General features: G+C 40.1%; 6 protein-coding genes across 13 annotated transcripts in view; 4 read left to right on the forward strand and 2 right to left on the reverse strand.

Annotated features, from left to right (window-relative positions):
* The first annotated feature begins 3 nt into the window (after positions 1–3).
* On the forward strand, positions 4–2050 carry LOC103314055 (SET domain-containing protein SmydA-8). Of its 2 annotated transcripts, none has more exons than XM_015982799.2 (6): positions 4–95; positions 394–499; positions 546–691; positions 736–873; positions 922–1020; positions 1068–2050. In XM_015982799.2, exons 2-6 carry the CDS (start codon positions 401–403, stop codon positions 2020–2022), a joined length of 1437 nt encoding a protein of 478 aa, XP_015838285.1. In that variant the 5' UTR covers positions 4–95; positions 394–400; the 3' UTR covers positions 2023–2050. The 2 variants fall into 2 exon arrangements, with proteins under 2 accessions (XP_015838285.1, XP_008197089.1); XM_008198867.3 differs by having other exon boundaries at positions 546–688.
* Positions 2051–2120: 70 nt separating this feature from the next.
* On the forward strand, positions 2121–4173 carry LOC660061 (SET domain-containing protein SmydA-8). The gene is made up of 5 exons (XM_008198866.3): positions 2121–2459; positions 2501–2662; positions 2708–3094; positions 3140–3712; positions 3758–4173. Exons 1-5 carry the CDS (start codon positions 2173–2175, stop codon positions 4029–4031), a joined length of 1683 nt encoding a protein of 560 aa, XP_008197088.1. The 5' UTR covers positions 2121–2172; the 3' UTR covers positions 4032–4173.
* A 1954-nt stretch (positions 4174–6127) lies between these two features.
* Positions 6128–7623, reverse strand: LOC659872 (QRFP-like peptide receptor). The gene is made up of 3 exons (XM_015982821.2): positions 7393–7623; positions 7227–7344; positions 6128–7179 (listed from the first exon to the last, which is right to left on the reverse strand). The coding sequence occupies exons 1-3, from the start codon at positions 7581–7583 to the stop codon at positions 6241–6243; spliced, it is 1248 nt and encodes a 415-aa protein (XP_015838307.1). The 5' UTR covers positions 7584–7623; the 3' UTR covers positions 6128–6240.
* Positions 7624–9171: 1548 nt separating this feature from the next.
* On the forward strand, positions 9172–13914 carry LOC659803 (protein NDNF). 3 transcript variants are annotated; one of them, XM_064357352.1, is made up of 7 exons: positions 10320–10666; positions 10721–10903; positions 11038–11213; positions 12159–12476; positions 12735–13275; positions 13320–13606; positions 13655–13914. In XM_064357352.1, the coding sequence occupies exons 3-7, from the start codon at positions 11038–11040 to the stop codon at positions 13800–13802; spliced, it is 1470 nt and encodes a 489-aa protein (XP_064213422.1). In that variant the 5' UTR covers positions 10320–10666; positions 10721–10903; the 3' UTR covers positions 13803–13914. The 3 variants fall into 3 exon arrangements, with proteins under 3 accessions (XP_015838220.1, XP_008197087.1, XP_064213422.1); XM_015982734.2 differs by lacking the exons at positions 10320–10666; positions 10721–10903 and adding an exon at positions 9172–9322; XM_008198865.3 differs by lacking the exons at positions 10320–10666; positions 10721–10903 and adding an exon at positions 9172–9322 and having other exon boundaries at positions 13320–13603.
* A 120-nt stretch (positions 13915–14034) lies between these two features.
* On the forward strand, positions 14035–17025 carry LOC659737 (QRFP-like peptide receptor). Its single transcript, XM_966014.4, has 2 exons — positions 14035–14712; positions 14759–17025. The coding sequence occupies exons 1-2, from the start codon at positions 14440–14442 to the stop codon at positions 15632–15634; spliced, it is 1149 nt and encodes a 382-aa protein (XP_971107.1). The 5' UTR covers positions 14035–14439; the 3' UTR covers positions 15635–17025.
* lov (jim lovell) overlaps positions 15648–18625 on the reverse strand; it is a 59598-nt gene continuing 56620 nt past the window's right edge. For 4 of the 5 annotated variants that reach the window (XM_008198863.3, XM_008198859.3, XM_008198860.3 and 1 more), the window contains one exon: positions 15648–18570. In XM_008198863.3, the coding sequence (XP_008197085.1) occupies positions 17963–18570 (608 nt within the window). In that variant the 3' untranslated portion in view covers positions 15648–17962. The remainder of the gene's footprint in view (positions 18571–18625) is intronic. The other variant, XM_064357350.1, reaches the window with a different exon arrangement.

An 18625-nucleotide genomic window follows, 5' to 3' on the forward strand; every position in this document is an offset into this window, starting at 1 on the left:
TAAATTCAAATTGCGCTCGAGCTGCTCGCGCGCACGCTTCCGTTTTGTAATAAGTTATTTTCAGAAGTTGCTGAATGATTCTCTAAGTTCCACCTGTATGAGAGTTTTAAGCACTAATTACAAGAAAATAACGCTAATTTTGTTTTTGCATGACGATTTTACTTGATCTTTTATCTGTCTAAAGCAGTAACAGACACAATTGTCACGTCTTAACTAACATATTGATGTTTTTGGACGTGTGAGGCTCGTTTTGTTACGCAAACAAAGTCTGAAATAGTGTTTTAACGGGCAGCTATCAATTTTCAGGCTGTGCGTCACAAACCACTGAAATAACTCACTGCAGCATTTTTTCAAAGTAAATTTTATGCAAAAATAAACCAAAAATGATTTCAGGGTTTTGATGTCTAAAATTCCTGAAAATAATTCCGTAAAGTCTGAACAACCAATCTCGCAAACGTGTTGTCCAGGTTGTCTTTGCAATTCTGAGGTAAAATATGAGGTAAGTAGTACCACAGGAAGTGGACAACTCCATCAACTGCTTCAAGGTGTGCCAAACAACTAAACCCCATTCGATTAAATCGGCAAGAAATTTGTCCACCGGAGAAGTAATTTTTAGGGAGTTACCGCTCATTTCTGGACCTCGACTTGACCACAAAAATGACGAAAAGCTCTGCATTGGCTGTTGCAAGTTGTACTTTTCGTTAAGTTTGGTTGATTTGTAATTTTTCATTTCAGACTTCTCTCTAATGAAAATAAAATTGTTTGCCCTAATTGTTCCTTGCCTTTGTGTAGTCTTGACTGTGATGGTTTTAGCCCAAGACACGATTTTGAATGTAGCGTTTTCAAGTTAGGACAGTTTGATCAAAACTTTAAGTCCGTTTAAACATTTTACTGTGTTTCTTCTAAATGAACAGTTTATAGGTATGGTGCTTTATTACCCTTAAGAACCCTTTTTTTGCAAAAAACTAACACAGTTCAGTGGCAAAAAATATTTGAGCAGTGTGACGTAGATTTTGTTTTGTAAGAACGCATTAAAAATGTGGGCACATCTAATTGCTTTATTTCAGAAACAGGAATGATGAAATCGAGTACTTGGTACAAAAATTCTTGACCCCACTCAAGAAACTAGAAGAAGAAACGCACCAGATAATTCTTGAAGACAAGTCGGAGGAAACCCTTGGCAAAATCTTCAATTTCTTACAATCGAACACTCACCACAATAAACAACTGATATCGTTTTACCCAAATGCAAGTCTTCTAAAGCACAGTTGTACCCCTAACACTATTTTCACTACTGAAAATTTTGAAATAACATTAAGGGCAATTAGTGGCGTTTCGGAAGGTACTCCACTGACTTGCTCTTACACCGATCTTTTTAGTGGTACTCATGTTCGTCTAAAGAACCTCAAAAAACTCAACAAGACTTGTTTTTGTGCCAGATGTACCGACCCAACCGAATTTGGTACTTTTTTCAGCGCCTTGAAATGCATGGGTACCAAGCAAGACCCTTGTGGTGGTAACCAACTTCCGGTGAATCCCACAAACGAGGAGACTCTATGGGTCTGTGACAAGTGCAAAATTGAGCTACCCCACAAACAGATCGTCAAATTCGTAAAACATCTCGGAGGGCAAGTTGGGAAAACTCTCGCGAGGAAAGTTTCAATTGAAGAATTAGAGGAGTTTTTAGGCAAATTGTTAATGTTTTTGCACCCCAACCACTTTTACATTTTCGCGGTGAAAAACGCTTTGGTTGAGCTATATGGTGAGGAGTCCCTAGCTACGAAAATCCAGATTTGCGAAGAACTGATCGACATTGCTGGGAAATTTGAAGACTGGGGGTTACGTCTTGGCCGACTGTTGCACGAATTGTTTGCGTCCAAAACCTCCAATTTGGTTGAAAACAAAAATGTTGAAGAATTGGCGACAACAATTGCGAAAATGCGAAAAATCGCACAAGTGCACCAAGACCCGGATTTTCTCCAAATTTTTCTAGAAGACGAGTCAAAACTCGCGTCTTTGTAACCACACACTAATAAACTCTGCAACATTTGTTTACTATTTTCATCTCCCGTTCCTGCCTAATTTTGGCCTCGCTCCCACTGAAACTTTCTCACTTTTTCTATTTTTACAACTACAGTAGAGCAGTAACCGCGTGATCCTCGCCACGTTTCAATGGCCGAAAATAAATGCGCCGAGTGTGATAAACCGGCGGAATTAAAATGTTCCGCTTGCAAGTTAGTCTCCTACTGTTGCAAAGACCACCAGAAGAAGCACTGGAAATCGCACAAAACGCTATGCCGACCGTTCGAAATCACCACGACCAAGGAGGTCGGCAAGTGTCTGGTGGCCACGCGAGATTTGAGCCCCGGTGACGTCATTATCTCCGAGCTGCCTCTGGTGTATGGGCCCAGACCCCACATGGTCGAAGAGGGGCCGGTACCATGCCCAGGATGCTGCAGGTGAGTCGAGAAGTTTGGAAAACTCGAATAAAATTTTCCAGGCTGATTATTTGCGAAAACTCGCCGAGATGCCCCGGGTGCGACTTCCCGGTGTGCCACCCACGTTGTCCCGGGTTGAAAGACATGGAAAAGCATGGGCACGAGTGCCTGATTTTGAGCCTGAGGGAGATTCGGGCCATAAATGGGCTCCACGATTTCTACAGGTGTTTCCTTCCGTTGCCAAAAACTATACTAACGTAAATTTCCAGACAAGACACGCTTTTGGCACTTCGTTGTTTACTGCTTCAGAAGAAGAACCCGAAAAAGTTTGCGCAATTGATGGAAATGGAGGCACATTTGGATAAGCGAGGCCCAGACACGGAGATTTATAAACAAGTCCAAGAACGTACTTTTGACTATTTGGACGACGCTTTTTTCACTCCACTTAAAGTCCTCCAAGCTAGGACTGGGAAGGAAGTCTTGCAGGACATTTCAAAGGAAACTGTGCACAAAATCTGTGGCATTATCGACGTTAACGCCCTTGAAATTAATCAAGACGCCGAGATTTCTGTTCTTTACCCAACTGCATATTTGATGGAACATGACTGTCTCTGTAACACTGTTCACAGTTTTGATACCGAAGAAAATGGCTACAAGTCGGTATGTTTCCAATTCTACTTGTCCCTAATTTTTTTTCGTAGAATCACAGTCAGGGCCGCTTTACCCATCAAAAAAGGTGACCATATTAGTACCATGTACACCCATGCCCTCTGGGGTACCCAGGCGAGACGCGAGCATTTGAAAGAAACGAAATACTTCTCCTGCACGTGCAAGAGATGCAAAGATCCGACTGAGATGGGGAGCTACCTCAGTGCCTTGAGATGTCTGGGCACTGGGGTTGATTCCTGCGATGGTTATCAACTTCCAGCTGATCCAACCGATGATAACACTCAATGGTTGTGTAATAAATGCGATATCAAGCTCACAAATAGCGAAGTTTCGTACTTAATCAATCAAATTGGGGAGGAAGTTGACCACGTCCAGCTGTCTTCACCCACTGTCAAAGACCTAGACAATTTGCTATCAAAAATGTTGACTTTTTTGCACCCAAATCACTACCACGTCTACTCAGTGAAACATTCGTTGGTGCAGTTGTATGGCTACCAACAAGGGTACACCCCTAGTCAAATCAGCGATGATACAGTTCTGAAGAAAGCCGCGATGTGTCGCGAGTTGCTGGAAGTTACCAGGAAAATTGATCCAGGAAATTCCAGGTTTTGCTCGTTAGTTTTTAGTTTTTTTCTAATTATTTTCAACAGGTTGCCGCTCTATTCCGGTGTTGTCTATCACGAGCTGTATCTTGCTAACATGATTATGATCAAGAGGAAGTGGGATTTAGGGATTAAATCAAAAGTCAAGTCCATGTTAGCAATGATTAAGGAATGTCAAGAGAGTCTCAGTCAGGCATCAGAAGTGCTTAAGTATGAAACCACCACTCCAGCTGGTGATAAGCTCCTGAATTTGATTGCATCGTCAAAGAGGGAGTTCCAGAATTGGGTGGAACGGAACAAAATTGACTTGACCAAAGTGTGATTTAATAATTTTTTTGGAAAAAAATTGTTCACTTTCCAAGTATTTATTTTAATAAAAAAAGTGTTTGGTTTTGAAATCCATGACAATAACATAATGTTTCAACAGATAAGATGGGAAAATAAAACAAGCTTAATAAGTTTAATATTTTTTATTAAAAATACATAGATTTTCAAATAAATAATACACAATGTTGTTTCTAGAAAGCACAAAGAGTATAAGATAGATATTTATTCAAATAAAAATAAAGTTATTTAATTGTTCGATACTTTTCTTAATCATTTATCAAAATGAAATAGCTGCATTAGTATTTGGCTTCGATTTCTTGCACATTTTCCTCAAATTTAACTTTGGAATTTCGCCCGTTCCTGTTATAATCATTGATTATAAATGGATTTTCCCGTTCAAACGCATCAAATTCGGCGTTGGAAAAGCAAAAGCAACAAACTTCCCATGTAAAATCCTTTATTCCCTTTTTCACTTTAATCCAAACTGTCAAGGTCTGGTTCAAAAACGTATACAACAGCGGATTCAGACAACAATTCAGAATATGCAAAGCCATGAAAGCATAATTCAGATACCAAGTCCACAGACCATAATCATCAGTCAGTGACAATTTCAGAATGAAAACAGTAAAATACGGCAATCGGCAAATGATAAAAACCAGCATTAAGGTCACCAGAACTTTAAACGTGCGAATCTTGCGTTCAACTCTTATGTTGCGATTTTTCCCCACGTTCTTAACACTCTTCATTTTGACTTCAAGATGCGAGGAGGAGTTTTCCACAGCGGAGGATTCATTCTGAAACGAGCTCGTGACCGGTTTTCGGTGTTTCCAAACGAGGGACGCGATATTGTAGTAAAACCACAAGAAAATCATCAGTAGCGGCAAAAAAATCAGAATAACCATTACAATATAGTAGGTCTTTATGTTGTCTTTATCGAAGCTGACGCACACTTTAGCGTCGACGAAAGTGAAATTTTCGGTACCAGTGACATACACAATCGTTTATTTAAAAAAACTGTTTTGAAATCCATGACAATAACATAATGTTTCAACAGATAAGGTGGTAAAATAAAACAAGCTTAATGAGTTTAATATTTTTTATGAAAAATACATTGATTTTCAAATAAATAATACATAATGTTGTTTCTAGAAAGCACAAAGAGTATAAGATAGATATTTATTCAAATAAAAATAATGTTATTTAATTGTTCGATACTTTTTTTAATCATTAATCAAAATGAAATAGCTGCATTAATATTTGGCTTCGATTTCTTGCACATTTTCCTCAAATTTAACTTTGGAATTTCGCCCGTTCCTGTTATAATCATTGATTATAAATGGATTTTCCCTTTCAAACGCGTCAAATTCGGCGTTGGAAAAGCAAAAGCAACAAACTTCCCATGTAAAATCTTTGATTCCCTTTTTCACTTTAATCCAAACTGTCAACGTCTGGTTCAAGAAAGTGTACAACAGCGGATTCAGACAACAATTCAGAATATGCAAAGCCATAAAAGCATAATTCAGATACCAAGTCCACAGACCATAATCGTCAGTCAGTGACAATTTCAGAATAAAAACAGTAAAATACGGCAATCGGCAAATAATAAAAACCAGCATTAAGGTCACCAGAACTTTAAACGTGCGAATCTTGCGTTCAACTCTTATGTTGCGATTTTTCCCCACGTTCTTAACACTCTTCATTTTGACTTCAAGATGCGAGGAGGAGTTTTCCACAGCGGAGGATTCATTCTGAAACGAGCTCGTGACCGGTTTTCGGTGTTTCCAAACGAGAAACGCGATATTGTAGTAAAACCACAAGAAAATCATCAGTAACGACAAAAAAATCAGAATCACCATTACAATGTAGTACGTCTTCATGTTGTCTTTATCGAAGCTGACGCACACTTTAGCGTCGACGAAAGTGAAATTTTCGGTACCAGCGACATACACAATCGTTTATTTAAAAAAAACTGTTTTGAAATCCATGACAATAACATAATGTTTCAACAGATAAGGTGGTAAAATAAAACAAGCTTAATGAGTTTAATTTTTTTATTAATAATACATAGATTTTCAAATAAATAATACATAATGTTGTTTCTAGAAAGCACAAAGAGTATAATATAGATATTCATTCAAATAAAAATAAAGTTATTTAATTGTTCGATACTTTTCTTAATCATTAATCAAAATGAAATAGCTGCATTAATATTTGGCTTCGATTTCTTGCACATTTTCTTCAAATTTAACTTTGGAATTTCGCCCGTTCCTGTTATAATCATTGATTATAAATGGATTTTCCCTTTCAAACGCGTCAAATTCGGCATTGGAAAAGCAAAAGCAACAAACTTCCCATGTAAAATCTTTGATTCCCTTTTTCACTTTAATCCAAACTGTCAACGTCTGGTTCAAGAAAGTGTACAACAGCGGATTCAGACAACAATTCAGAATATGCAAAGCCATGAAAGCATAATTCAGATACCAAGTCCACAGACCATAATCGTCAGTCAGTGACAATTTCAGAATGAAAACAGTAAAATACGGCAATCGGCAAATGATAAAAACCAGCATTAAGGTCACCAGAACTTTAAACGTGCGAATCTTGCGTTCAACTCTTATGTTGCGATTTTTCCCCACGTTCTTAACACTCTTCATTTTGACTTCAAGATGCGAGGAGGAGTTTTCCACAGCGGAGGATTCATTCTGAAACGAGCTCGTGACCGGTTTTCGGTGTTTCCAAACGAGAGACGCGATATTGTAGTAAAACCACAAGAAAATCATCAGTAGCGGCAAAAAAATCAGAATCACCATTACAATGTAGTACGTCTTCATGTTGTCTTTATCGAAGCTGACGCACACTTTAGCGTCGACGAAAGTGAAATTTTCGGTACCAGTGACATACACAATCGTGACGTCTTCTTGAATGAAGAAATCGTACAGTGGGTACGAGATTCCGAAACTAATAAGCCACAAAATGACTGTTACTGTGAGACAGTGCAGTGGCGGAGGGTTCCAGCGTTTGCTTAGGGCGTGGACCACGTTTCTGTAGCGGTCCATGGCGATGAACACCAGAGCTGTGGAGCTTGCAGTGATTCCGACCATTTGGCACATCGGGATAAAAGAGCAGAGAAATGATCCCAAAGTCTGGAATTGGATTCATTACAAACAATTTTAACGATTATTTTCCACACCCAAACGAGCAACTCGTGCGAGAATGTTTCCAAATTGTTGGTCCCGATGACAACAGTGCTCAGAATATCCGAAATGGCAAGTGAAATGATGCAGGTTTTTTGGACGAACCGATACTTCCTGAAAAGCAACCAAATTGTATTTCGTTTTGGGTGTTGACTGTTTCACCTCTTAGTGATGGAATAAATCGCCGCACAGTTGCCCACAAGCGACACCACTGAAACTGCGACATAAATCCCGGTAAAAATGTGTCTTGAGAAAGGCGTTAAAATATCAAGAGAGTCCGGGAGGACGCAATTGCTCTGTTGTTCTGCGGTCTGTGACGCTTTGACTTGGCTGATCTCGCAGTCGTTGCCCATTGTTGGACAAGGTTTGATCAACTGACCCAAAAATTAATTGGCTTGCGCCCATGGTCGGCTAATCTGATAAAAGAGCTATTGGATGGCAATTGATCTCTGATAAGGGTGAACTGTCGAGATAGCATTCCCTCGTACTTGACAATCTAATTGCTTTAATGTCGTAATTTGCAAAGGGATTATTTTTATAACACTGATAACGCCGTGGAGTCAACACAGTGGAGAGAGTCATTGACAAAACCGGAGTTATTGTTTATTGTCAAAGATTTGTGTGCTTGACATTTGATAAAATCGCGGTTATTTGTCTCCACCTTTTGAAGCGCGTGAACAAAGCCAGCGTTTGTCTCGCGAAGGCTAATTTGCAAAGAACCGGCGAGCTCTCGGTCACACCTAAACCCGAAATATAATATTTCGGTCGGTTTTGTCACCAGCCCCATCAACATCTCACCTTTGAATGAATAAACTAAGTGGCAAAATCCTCAGATCCGTGCGTGAGAATTATGAGTCGAGCACACCTGGCCCATGCCACCCGCAATAATATAAATTACATAAGCCGCAACGAAATGATGGTACTTTTGACCTTTGATATGGACAGTTTCACGTTACAACGAAATAATGGATCGCTTAACGAGAGTGAAGGACCTCCACATTTGTTATCGAACGCTGGATGGCCTGTCCCTAGATCTATATTCGTCCGGCATTTGCATAAATAACTCGATCGTTTGGTTTAGACGCACCGGCAAGTGAAAAAATAGTTTAGGCCGCGGTTTCATTACCATAAAATTGCCGCCAATCGATCAATCCGACGTCCACATTTAGGCAAATTACCCCTAATTTGTGGTACCCACCCATCGATCATTACGGTGCTCCAGAAAGCGCCCATTACACTTTATGGGCAAACCGACGCAAATTAATTGCAATTCGAAGCAAAGTCCCGAGAAGGGAAAACGCGCGAATTTCGAGCGCGCGTGTGGTCTCTTCTCATGGCCCGATGTTTTATTTATCAAAAACTTCGCCTTTGATTGATACACTTTGCGAAATTTCGGCCATATACAGAGACGGCACCTTGACAGATAAATCAAAGAGTGTCGCTTTTTTGGGGCCCCGGCTCCAGACTCGGAAAGGGGCTGCAACAGAGTTGCTCTGTCTCGGCTCGGCCAACGAGAGGAGGGTCCTGACACTTGAAATGGGAAAATTTGGAGGTGTGGTAATTGGGGGGCCGGCGGACGTTACAACGAGACTGACAGAAAAAAGCGTTGGCTAATTAAAACTGTAACAATATTTTGGAACTCGAAACCTTGCTATTTCAAGAAATGCAGACGTTTATTTACAAATATTGTGTAATGCTTTGAAGAATTTACGCAAAACCTTCAAAAGAAAGCGCTGTGTGAAACCGTGCACGTTTCGGCTTGATTTTTCGTTTTTTCTGGTTGTCATGTGCCACTAAGTGCCCCCTTGGTGCATTCTGACATCTCCTAATTTTCGCAAGAAGGCCGCCGCTCCACAAAGTTGGACATCCGTGGCGCGTTTAAATTTACTCATTTCTCCTGAATGAATTTGTAAACAGGAGGGGGCAGGTGAAGAAGCGTGCGGAGAGGGGACTCTAAGGACTCGGAGGCCGGCATGAAACACTATTGTAACGGGCAAGGAGTCCGCTGAAAGAAATTACAGGCAGTGAGCTTTCAGGCCTGAAGCTGAAAAGTGACAATTGTGTGGTGCTTTTTCGGGACGTTAAGGTCAAGGTAATCTAATTAGAGGGAAATTTCTGCTGAAGCGAGTAATGAGATCTATGTGTGGCTTCAGATTAACAAGTGCGATTCTTGGGTTTCGGTGATACGAGGTTTTCCGGGAATATTGCGCAGTGTTTGATTTTTTTAGATGGTTAATGATGAGTTTTGCATTAATTAAGAGCTAATTTAAATCTAATTAGTTTTATTGGGCCGGCTGTTGAATGGCTTAATTGGAATTAATTAGTTCAAACAAGTGACTATCGAAGGCCTGAATGCCGCGAGACACTACCTGTTAACTAATTATTCATAATTTGCCTAATTAAATTAGTGTATTGAAAGTGATGGGAGTTTAGATGAACTGATATCGTAATTTTCGTTCGTTAATTAAGAAAATTTTCAATTTACATAAATCTCCATTGTCGAATAATGATTTTTATAAAATTTTTAACAAGTTATATTACAGTGGTAATAATTATTAGTAAGTAAAAACATATAAATTTTAATTAAATTTTAATTGATTGTTGTTTGCTATTATTTTTTTTAACTTATAAGTTATAATACGCGTTTAGTTTATTCTGTAATGAGTTTTGAAACTCATTCAAAATAAGGATCTGGCAAATTTTGTCATTTTTTTTTTTTTCTTATTTTGAGAAGCTAATAAATTGAATGATACTGTTAATTTCTCATCACTGCAAGCAAAATCAAAAATTTGTAATTACTGAACTTGTAATTATTAAATTATTTTAACTACATACGCGAAGCTTTTTTACCTTCATTAGTTCGTCTTTAACAAAATTTTTTTTCAGTAGTTTTCTCACGTATTTTAGCCCGTTAAAAGTATTTTTTTCTAAATCTGAAAAACTGGATAATAGTCTCTCAGAAAAGTAGTAAGAAGGCCCCCTCAGAACACTTTGTTTTTTTTAAAGCATTTTGCCCTGTTTTTAAGGTATATTTAAAAATTAACATTTTAAAAGATTCTGTCGTTTTTAAGGTAGAAGAAAAATCGAAACACCGTTTAGGGGCCAACAGAATTCTTTAAGATTTTTAATCACACTACCTAGATTAACTAGGAAACAATTTTTTAAAAAGTTGCTCATAAAAATTAAAAATATATTAAACATGGCCAAATTGTTTTCCAGAGGCTCGGGGGAACCTACAATAACGGGAACAGTAGATACTTTGGCAGTTTTTAATATTTTTATATTAATTTTAATTAGTTCTGAATTTTATATGCAATGTGAAAAGTAAAAAAGTTATATTCGTATTTTCTGTAGTGCAAAAAATGAGATACTTTTAGCCCACCCGGCTATCGCAGGATATACGACTAAATTCAGGCTAAAAAATAATAGTGGAAACGTAAACACTTTGAGTTCATTTAGCTTGCAAATTGGTTTATTTATTTATTCGCAGTGAAATGGACGTCCAAATGAAGCTTAAGCTACATGGCAGCGACTCGGCCAATCAGCGCCGAGCCTATTCACAATCAATTCAAATTAACCCAATAAAATTCCGGCATTTGTCACCCGTCCAATAACAAAGCTACACTTTCACCGTCATCCGGGCAAGGATAAGCACTTCCTCGTTTCTATTCCCGTTAGGAATTAATAAATATAACAATATTTCAACATTAGCAACCGCGCATACCTACATACTTAACAACAAATCGGAATTTATTAACAAATCCGGCCTATTGTCATTCAAATGTATCACCAGGCCCGTACTTTCAGATGGTGGCCCGTTTGCTGAGCACCCTGTTGGTCCTGCACTCCATTTCGGTGCTGCTCCCCAGCAGCTGCTGCCGCAAGAAGGAGCCCAAACTGCCCGTCCTCCAGCTCCACACCAACGACTCCCTGCCCGCCGACCTCCAGGTCACCGTCGGGCTGCCCGCCGGCCGCAACAAAAGGCGAGTACGACCCTGAGCAGTCGCAACGTGCGTCGCCGTGGCCTAGGTCTAGGTCTTTTCGTCCATCTGTCGACGCTTAATAATCGCGGCTCTGTTCGCTGTTTGGGTTTATTTGCACATTCGAGTAAATATTTTTAGAAGACGGCGCGGTTTATGGGCTTGGGGAGCGGGAGGGCTTTGTTTATGGCGGCTGACCGCGATTTCTGCCATGGACCAACGAATCTTAACCCTCATTTCGTTGGTGCCTTTGTTTCCCCTTTGTGTAATTTATAACGGTGGCAGGTGACGTTTTTCTGCGAAACTGCCATTTTTCCTGTCCTTGTGTAATTAAATTTAAAATGATTTCTTTTGAATCTGGTTCGGGACACCATTAAAACTGTCACTTTAATAAAATATAGTGTTTGTTTCGCGACATCATAGGCGACCATTAAAGCAATAATATATCGACATGCGATGCCAAAACATTTGCGAGATTCTCAAAAAAATATAACGGTCGCTGATTAGTATTCGTTATTTCGGGCGGCGTATTGAGACGTTTCAGAGGCCGCGGCGAAACAATTAGACACTTTATGACCGAACGAAGACGTAAAAGTCTACAAAACTGCAAACGATTGCCATTTACATCACATCCATTATGCATTAGGCGAGAGATTTAGAGCGGTGTCACTTTGTGACATATTTAATTATAAACCAGTCGAAAGATCGATCGACAAGAACATACGTAATGCGGACGCAGATCTCGTGCCACAAAAAGTGGATCACCAATTGATGCGCATCTGCATTTATCGAATCCATCGCCACAATTGCCGAATTTTTCAATTCGCATTGAAAAAATCGGATCTAAATGGTCAATTAATGATGAATATACTCCAAAAAAAAATTTGTTTTTAAAATCAGAACAGAATATATTAGTAATGTGTTATAAAGAACTTAATTTTCTGACAGTTACTCGTACACATCGCCCAGCGCCCACGGCGCGCTGTCCGTCACCCTCACGGCGTGCACGTCGCCCATTTTTTGGTCCTTCGGGCCGGATAACACCACCATGCTGCACACCCACTCCATGGACACCTACCATGTGCCGTCTCCCAGCCAGGGCGTGTACACGCTCACCCTGCTGGCCCCAGAATCCGCCACCCTGGCCCACATCTACATAAGCACGGAGCGTGGCGGACCCCAAGCGCTCCAGAGCGCCAAATTCTCCAAAGTCCGTCTGCTCAAGCGCCAGAAAGGGAAGCGGCTAACTGTGAAGTGGAATCCGAGGTATGTGAGTACGTATGGTTGGCTAGGTCAGGATCGAGGTGATTAATATGGCGAAATGCAGTCGCTTTAGCGATTCTAATTGATTTCGCTCTCTGAATCAGAATTAGTTCATTATGATCTGGAGATTTTTTCCGGAGAGGTTTCTCAAGTGAGAAAATTTATGGCGGACGTTGCGAGAACGCACGCCGATGGGTTAGTAATGAAGGGGGAAATTGTTACTATGTGCTACAATGTTTCGAAAGCTGCGGTTTTTTCCAGCCTGGTGGACCCGCAAGGTACCGACTATTGTCTGGTGGTGGGTACCAAGCCGCCCGTTGGGTCGCTGTGTGCCGCACAACAGGACCCAGCACTGGCTGTGGCTTGTGTTGGCCGCAAGACCCATCACACCATCACTGGTTTAAAGCACAGCCAAAAGTACTACTTTAGCGTCTTCGCGATCAACAACCAATCGAATTTTACGTACCCTTACGGGACCATATCTTCAGTTTTCGACGGCCGGTTCAGACACACCAGTCTCAAAGACGGGAAAGCCACGTTTGCCAATTTAAAAAAACTCGACGGAAAAGCAGTTTTTCGCTACAAAGTTGTTAATGCAACGGAGAGTCTAGACTTATTCGTGATCCCATGTGGGGGTGCGATTGATATCGAAGTAACATTAAAAAACGCAACGGTGGTACCACCGAAACGAGTCAAAAGTTTCGGCAGAATCACTATAAAAAATCCAGTACAGTTCGCCCGGTACTACATCAAGATTTATGCCCTGAACCGCGAAGAATTGAAGAAGACATCGGGAGTTGAAGTAACTGAATTGTTGTAATGTTCACACTTCACAAATCGTTTTAGATTTATGCAACCACACGGTTTCCGACCAAAATTCCCTTACCAAACATGCCCCAAACCCTCAAAGTGACAGAATACAAGGGTTTGACCACTTGTGATAGTGTGACAGTAGCTTGGATGGCAGCGCCAGGGCAGAAAAGTGCCCATTACTGCCTTTCGGCAACCGAAGGAAAAATCCGGGAGATGGAAGACTACAGAATGCCCAACCAATGCGGGCTTGAAAGTCGCTTGAAAAAATCAGTCGACTTTGCTGTGAAATTTTGCACAGATGAGAAAAATTACAAAGAGTTGTTTGTTGTCCTTTCCATTATCTTCAATTTTTGATATTTTTTTTGCAGACCTGTGGTTTACAAAACAATAAATCAGCTAAAGCCCGGTCGCAATTACATAATCCAAGTAACTGTCAAAAAGCCAAAAGGGAAAACCTTGTCGTATGATCTTCTCCAAGTGCATACGAAACCGTCCTGCAGAAGGAAGCAAGAGTGACTTTTAGTTTGGTTTTTTCATTGATTCCTGAATGAGGCTAGATGTTTATTTATTTTTATTATTTTTACTCAGTTGTAAGTTTTATATTTTCCAGAATAAATATTTTTGTAAAGTGTGTTGTTTACCGGTAGTCGTAAAAATTATTAGAGGCATTATGCGAAACGTGGGCAATTACGATATCTGGCAAATAAATTAGATTAGCAAAACGAGTGATAATGGCAGTACTTCTGGATAAGGACAAAGGATGTGGCTCTGTCAAACATATTTCTCGACATATGGTGTAATCGCGCGCTTCGATGGTCACAGTGTCAATCAATTTTGGATTTTTTTAATCAAATCGATTTTTAATTACGTAACATTACGTCCTTATATGAGTTTACTTAATTTAATTTACAACTCCATTTGGGAAAAATACAAATATTTCTGGAATACAAATTAATTTTTTTGACATTCATTTCGGCAGATTGCACATATCTGTCTCATTATCTCAATGTAAAACCGAACACGACAAATCACTGTTTTCAATATTTACATTCAGATTAGTCCAAACTACATGAACCTTTATTAAATAACTGCCATTTTATCGCCGTGATTGCCGCACCGCCATTCACATTACATCAGCCTTAGATTCGTCCAAATGTCCAACGACTCTTTCGACAACTCCACCATCACATATGAAGACCTCATCCTTCTTGACACCAACACGAGAAAAATCTTCCTTGGAGTTTTCATCGTGATCACAATTTTTTCCCTCACCGGAAACTGCGCCGCCATTTATGCCATCACCCGAAAAAACTACCGGATTTTCCAAAAAACGTGTATAACATCATTGGCCTTGTCAGACATTTTCGGAACCCTGGCAATTGCCATAACCAACATGAACGCCTTCGTTCATGAAGCCAGAATTTGGGTAAGTTCAAGTTGAGAGAAACAAAAAATGTGTGACCGTGTTGTAGCCTTTGGGGTCGTTTTGGTGCCAGTTTTTACCAATGTGCCAAATGGGCTGTGTCATGGCAAGTTCAGTTGCACTGATGTTTGTGGCAATGGACCGGTATCGGAACGTTGTCTTTGCTACTAGTAAGCGGTGGAACCCCCAGCTTTGGGTGTGCTTGCTGGTCACTGCAGCGCTCTGGTTGGGGAGCTTTTGGGCTTCGTACCCCCTGTACACTTATTACTTGGCTGAATCTGTTCCTGGTGAAAACGAAATATTCTCGGTCTGCATCTTGGCAACTGACAAGCGTATATTTCGTAACTATTACATTATTATGGTGTGCGTTATATTCCTACCCCTTTTCGTGGTTTTCCTCTGGTTCTATTACAAAATCGCAGCTCTGGTCTGGAAACACCGCAAGCCCGTATCAAGCGCTTTGAAGAAAGAAACGCACTCTAATAACCACGAAAGTTCTTCTTCGACAACTGAAGTTAAGAAAAGCCAGGAGGAAATAAGGGTCGAACGCAAAATTCGAACGTTCAAGATTATTATTACTTTAATGGTCGTGTTCATTGTGTGTCGTTTGCCGTATTTTGCGATCCAGATTTTGAAAAGTACACGGACGAGTTTCAATGACATGAAAGCATCCTGGTATTGTATTTTTGCATTTATGGCACTGCATATTGTCAACTGTGCTTTGAACCCGCTGTTGTACACTTTTCTCAACACAACATTGAAAGTTTGGTTGAAAATCCGAAGCTTTTTCTGGGAAATTTGCTGTTTTTGTTGCTCGGCTGAGGAATTTGACACTTTTGATAAAAATAACCCGTTCACGATGGAGGAATATGCAAAGAAGGAGGATGGGAAAAATAAAAACATGAAAGTCAGGTTTAGGTTTTGAGTAAAAGAGTGCGTTTTCACGAAGCTTTATTTAATTTTATTTTAACATCATCAAAAACTAGGCCTACCTAAATATCAAATATCTATTTTGTATAATGTATGTACCTACATATTTATAATACAATGTTTCTTATTATTATGTGCTGTAAAATGCACATATTTAACACCTCGTACGTGGCAAAATAGTTTGTTGGTGTCCAACAACGAACTACTTTGCTAACAATCTAATTGTATACTGTGCTTCATTTTTGGTATACATTGTGATCATTTAGTTTCGTTTCGTTTTGTAAAATAAATCTCTATGGATATTGTTTTAAATTACCCTGTTTGAACTTGATTCCACGTGAAACTAAAGTCGTAAAAAGGTACGAGGTGCCCGATTTTAAACATATTTACTCTTATCTATTGTAATTATTTTTTTTACAAATTGCACCATTTACAGATTGCAACATTAATTTTTATACACAATTATGCCAGGGATACGTTCCTTTTTGAGAATTTCGAAAATTCTTTTATACATTTAAAAACGAACGAATTTTTCGAAAATATTGCACTCGAGTATTTATCGGTACTGTCTGGGGGAGGGGAAAAATCAAATACCCTGCATTTCGCGGATTTTCTAATTTTTCACTTGATATTGTCTATTTTGTGCTCGTGCTAAAACAATAAATAAATAAGATCCGTGCGACTAAAACAAAACCTACGACTAACACGTGCGACTATACAAAATAAAACAACTAATTAAAAGGAACTCGTAATAAAATTGCTTGTTTGCAAAATAATTAAGTAATAATACTTTGATAGGAATGTCTGTTTGTTATATGTACAACTTAACAATTAAAATTACCAGCACCATTTCTTTATTTTACTGTAGTATTATTTCGTGTAGGGCATGGAAGAGCAAGTCGGTGGTAGCTGAGTTGTTCTTCCATGGAGTCTTTATTGATAAAACAAGGAACTCTGAAGCGCAAAATTATAAATAAAAGCGAAAAATAATACTATAAGTGCACAACCTTTGTCGTAAGAGAGGGAGAATCGAATAAATAAACAGAAGAATAGTGGTAACATATATCTCACTTGCGGACAAGACTGTCAAAAGTCGCCCAAAAACATGAAAAGAGACGTTTGTCAATCCCGTCCTAACTACTACTAAATATAATATCTAACAAATGTCGAGCCGCAGACGCGACTTGTTATCACATTTTATCAAGAATCCTAATTTACATTATTTTCCATTTTTAATATCATACAATGAGGGATCGAAGAAACGAAATCACACACAGAGATTCTATTGAAATTATTATCCTAGTGATGTGTCATCGAATTTGTTTGAAACTGCAAGTTTTTGAACTCACTAGTACCCTGCAATGGACGTAACGGAACAAAATCCGAGTGATTTGAGTGCACCAAGCGGTGATAGTGCTGTAAACCGACTCAATAAGAAAATAGTTATCACAAAAATTGCTGGTGTCACGTTAGCGTGACTCGATCGAGATGAAAAGCGGTTGAATTTCCTTGCAGCCAAAGAGAGAAGATTTGTACATTGTTTGTTGACCGTATACCTATAATGACCTAAATTTATACAATTTTTCACAATTTGTTTATTAACACACCGAATTTGCTCTACGAGTTGAATACACTAAGTCAACACATAATTTTTGTACAAACGTTTTTTGGGTTTCATGTTAGTCTAAAGGCTTGTCCGGTTGAATGAGAGACCGCTTTTTCAATCATCTTGCCAAAAAATCAGGTGGGAAATTAGGTAACAATCACAACGTTGCGTCAACAAAGAATTTCATCAGTCGGTTCCAACGTTAGTATCAACGATTAACTGCTGTAAATGTATAAAAATCTGTATAATAGTCTGTTCATGGGTCAGGTTACAAAAATACTGAAAGTAGAGTTCTGTAGAACAAAATATTCTTGTTTAATATTATTTATAATCTGTTTACTGTACAAACGCGTGTAAAAAATTACTGTTACTAATATCGCAGCTGAAAAATTGTTGCATGTAGAGGAATGTCGAAACAGAAAACCGTTTGTATATTATAGAAATCTGGTATAATAAAATCTGTATATTAAAATATGCGAGGAACTGTAAAGTGGTAGTCTGTAAAATAAACTGTTAAACTGTTGGAACGTTGGCAATATGATATATCAGTCTTATAAAAACCCCGGGTCGCGGGGCCACGACCCGGCGAGCATTCTTTCTAATACCGGAAACGAATGAGAAAAATGAGGAAGCACAGCTTATTACTCTAAGAATAAACATTTAAACAACAACCAACCGAAACAAAAAGAACCTTAAGCCTCGACACGCGCGCCCTCTTTAGTCCTGCCCGTTCTGCTGGACCAGCTCCCTCCTGTCGTCGACAGAGAGCGCCGGAGGCCTGAACATCTCCTCCTCCTCCATCTCCTTCTTCACCCGCTCGCTTTTGCAGTCGTCTTCGCCCTGCGGTTGGGCCCCGTAGTGGTCCCTGCTCTTTTCGCTCTGCGGCAACAGATGGATCATGCTGACCGGGATGGGGAAGCCCGTGCCGAAGTCGGGGTAGAAGTTATGCGCGAAGGGGTTGAAGACGGGCGGCTGGGGGTGCGGCTCCTCCGTGCTGGATGGTCTGGTGTTGGGCTGGATCGCTTCGTTGTCCCGGTCGCTCTTGCACGAGTTGTTGTTGTTGTTCCCCATGCTGAGGATGTCCATCGAGGGCGTGGGCCCCCCGATGCAGTCTTTGCGCAGCTGCTCCAGCTTCAGGCTCTTGCCGTACTTGCCGCGCACGTACATCAGCAGCGAGTTGTACGGGATGCCGAAGATGCGGGACGCCTGACTCGTCGTCATCTTCTTGTTCCACACGTGCTGGAGGGCTTCGGTCAGCTCGGCGTTCGTCCACGAGCGCGGCGGGCCCCCGCGGGGCGCCGAGTGCTGGCCCTTGGGCCGGCCCACTGAAAAAACCATTGGCATGACTGTGCTTGGTTTGGCAACATGGCTAGGCAACAC

Source organism: Tribolium castaneum, chromosome 6, assembly GCF_031307605.1.
Source record: "Tribolium castaneum strain GA2 chromosome 6, icTriCast1.1, whole genome shotgun sequence".
Classification (NCBI taxonomy): Eukaryota; Metazoa; Arthropoda; class Insecta; order Coleoptera; family Tenebrionidae; genus Tribolium; species Tribolium castaneum.

Excerpts from the sequence above, each read along its gene's own strand:
- LOC103314055 (XM_015982799.2), top strand. The coding sequence starts at position 401 with ATGTCTAAAATTCCTGAAAATAATTCCGTAAAGTCTGAACAACCAATC. Across the intron at positions 500-545 it reads ATTCTGAGGTAAAATATGAG|GTGTGCCAAACAACTAAACC; the intron begins GTAAGTAGTACC and ends AACTGCTTCAAG. Across the intron at positions 874-921 it reads CAGTTTGATCAAAACTTTAA|GTATGGTGCTTTATTACCCT; the intron begins GTCCGTTTAAAC and ends AACAGTTTATAG.
- LOC660061 (XM_008198866.3), top strand. The coding sequence starts at position 2,173 with ATGGCCGAAAATAAATGCGCCGAGTGTGATAAACCGGCGGAATTAAAA. Across the intron at positions 2,663-2,707 it reads GGGCTCCACGATTTCTACAG|ACAAGACACGCTTTTGGCAC; the intron begins GTGTTTCCTTCC and ends GTAAATTTCCAG. Across the intron at positions 3,095-3,139 it reads ACCGAAGAAAATGGCTACAA|AATCACAGTCAGGGCCGCTT; the intron begins GTCGGTATGTTT and ends TTTTTTTCGTAG.
- LOC659872 (XM_015982821.2), bottom strand. The coding sequence starts at position 7,583 with ATGGGCAACGACTGCGAGATCAGCCAAGTCAAAGCGTCACAGACCGCA. Across the intron at positions 7,345-7,392 it reads ATTTATTCCATCACTAAGAG|GAAGTATCGGTTCGTCCAAA; the intron begins GTGAAACAGTCA and ends GTTGCTTTTCAG. Across the intron at positions 7,180-7,226 it reads CGCACGAGTTGCTCGTTTGG|ACTTTGGGATCATTTCTCTG; the intron begins GTGTGGAAAATA and ends ATCCAATTCCAG.
- LOC659803 (XM_015982734.2), top strand. The coding sequence starts at position 11,038 with ATGGTGGCCCGTTTGCTGAGCACCCTGTTGGTCCTGCACTCCATTTCG. Across the intron at positions 13,276-13,319 it reads AGAAGACATCGGGAGTTGAA|ATTTATGCAACCACACGGTT; the intron begins GTAACTGAATTG and ends AAATCGTTTTAG. Across the intron at positions 13,607-13,654 it reads GAGAAAAATTACAAAGAGTT|ACCTGTGGTTTACAAAACAA; the intron begins GTTTGTTGTCCT and ends TTTTTTTTGCAG.
- LOC659737 (XM_966014.4), top strand. The coding sequence starts at position 14,440 with ATGTCCAACGACTCTTTCGACAACTCCACCATCACATATGAAGACCTC. Across the intron at positions 14,713-14,758 it reads TTCATGAAGCCAGAATTTGG|CCTTTGGGGTCGTTTTGGTG; the intron begins GTAAGTTCAAGT and ends ACCGTGTTGTAG.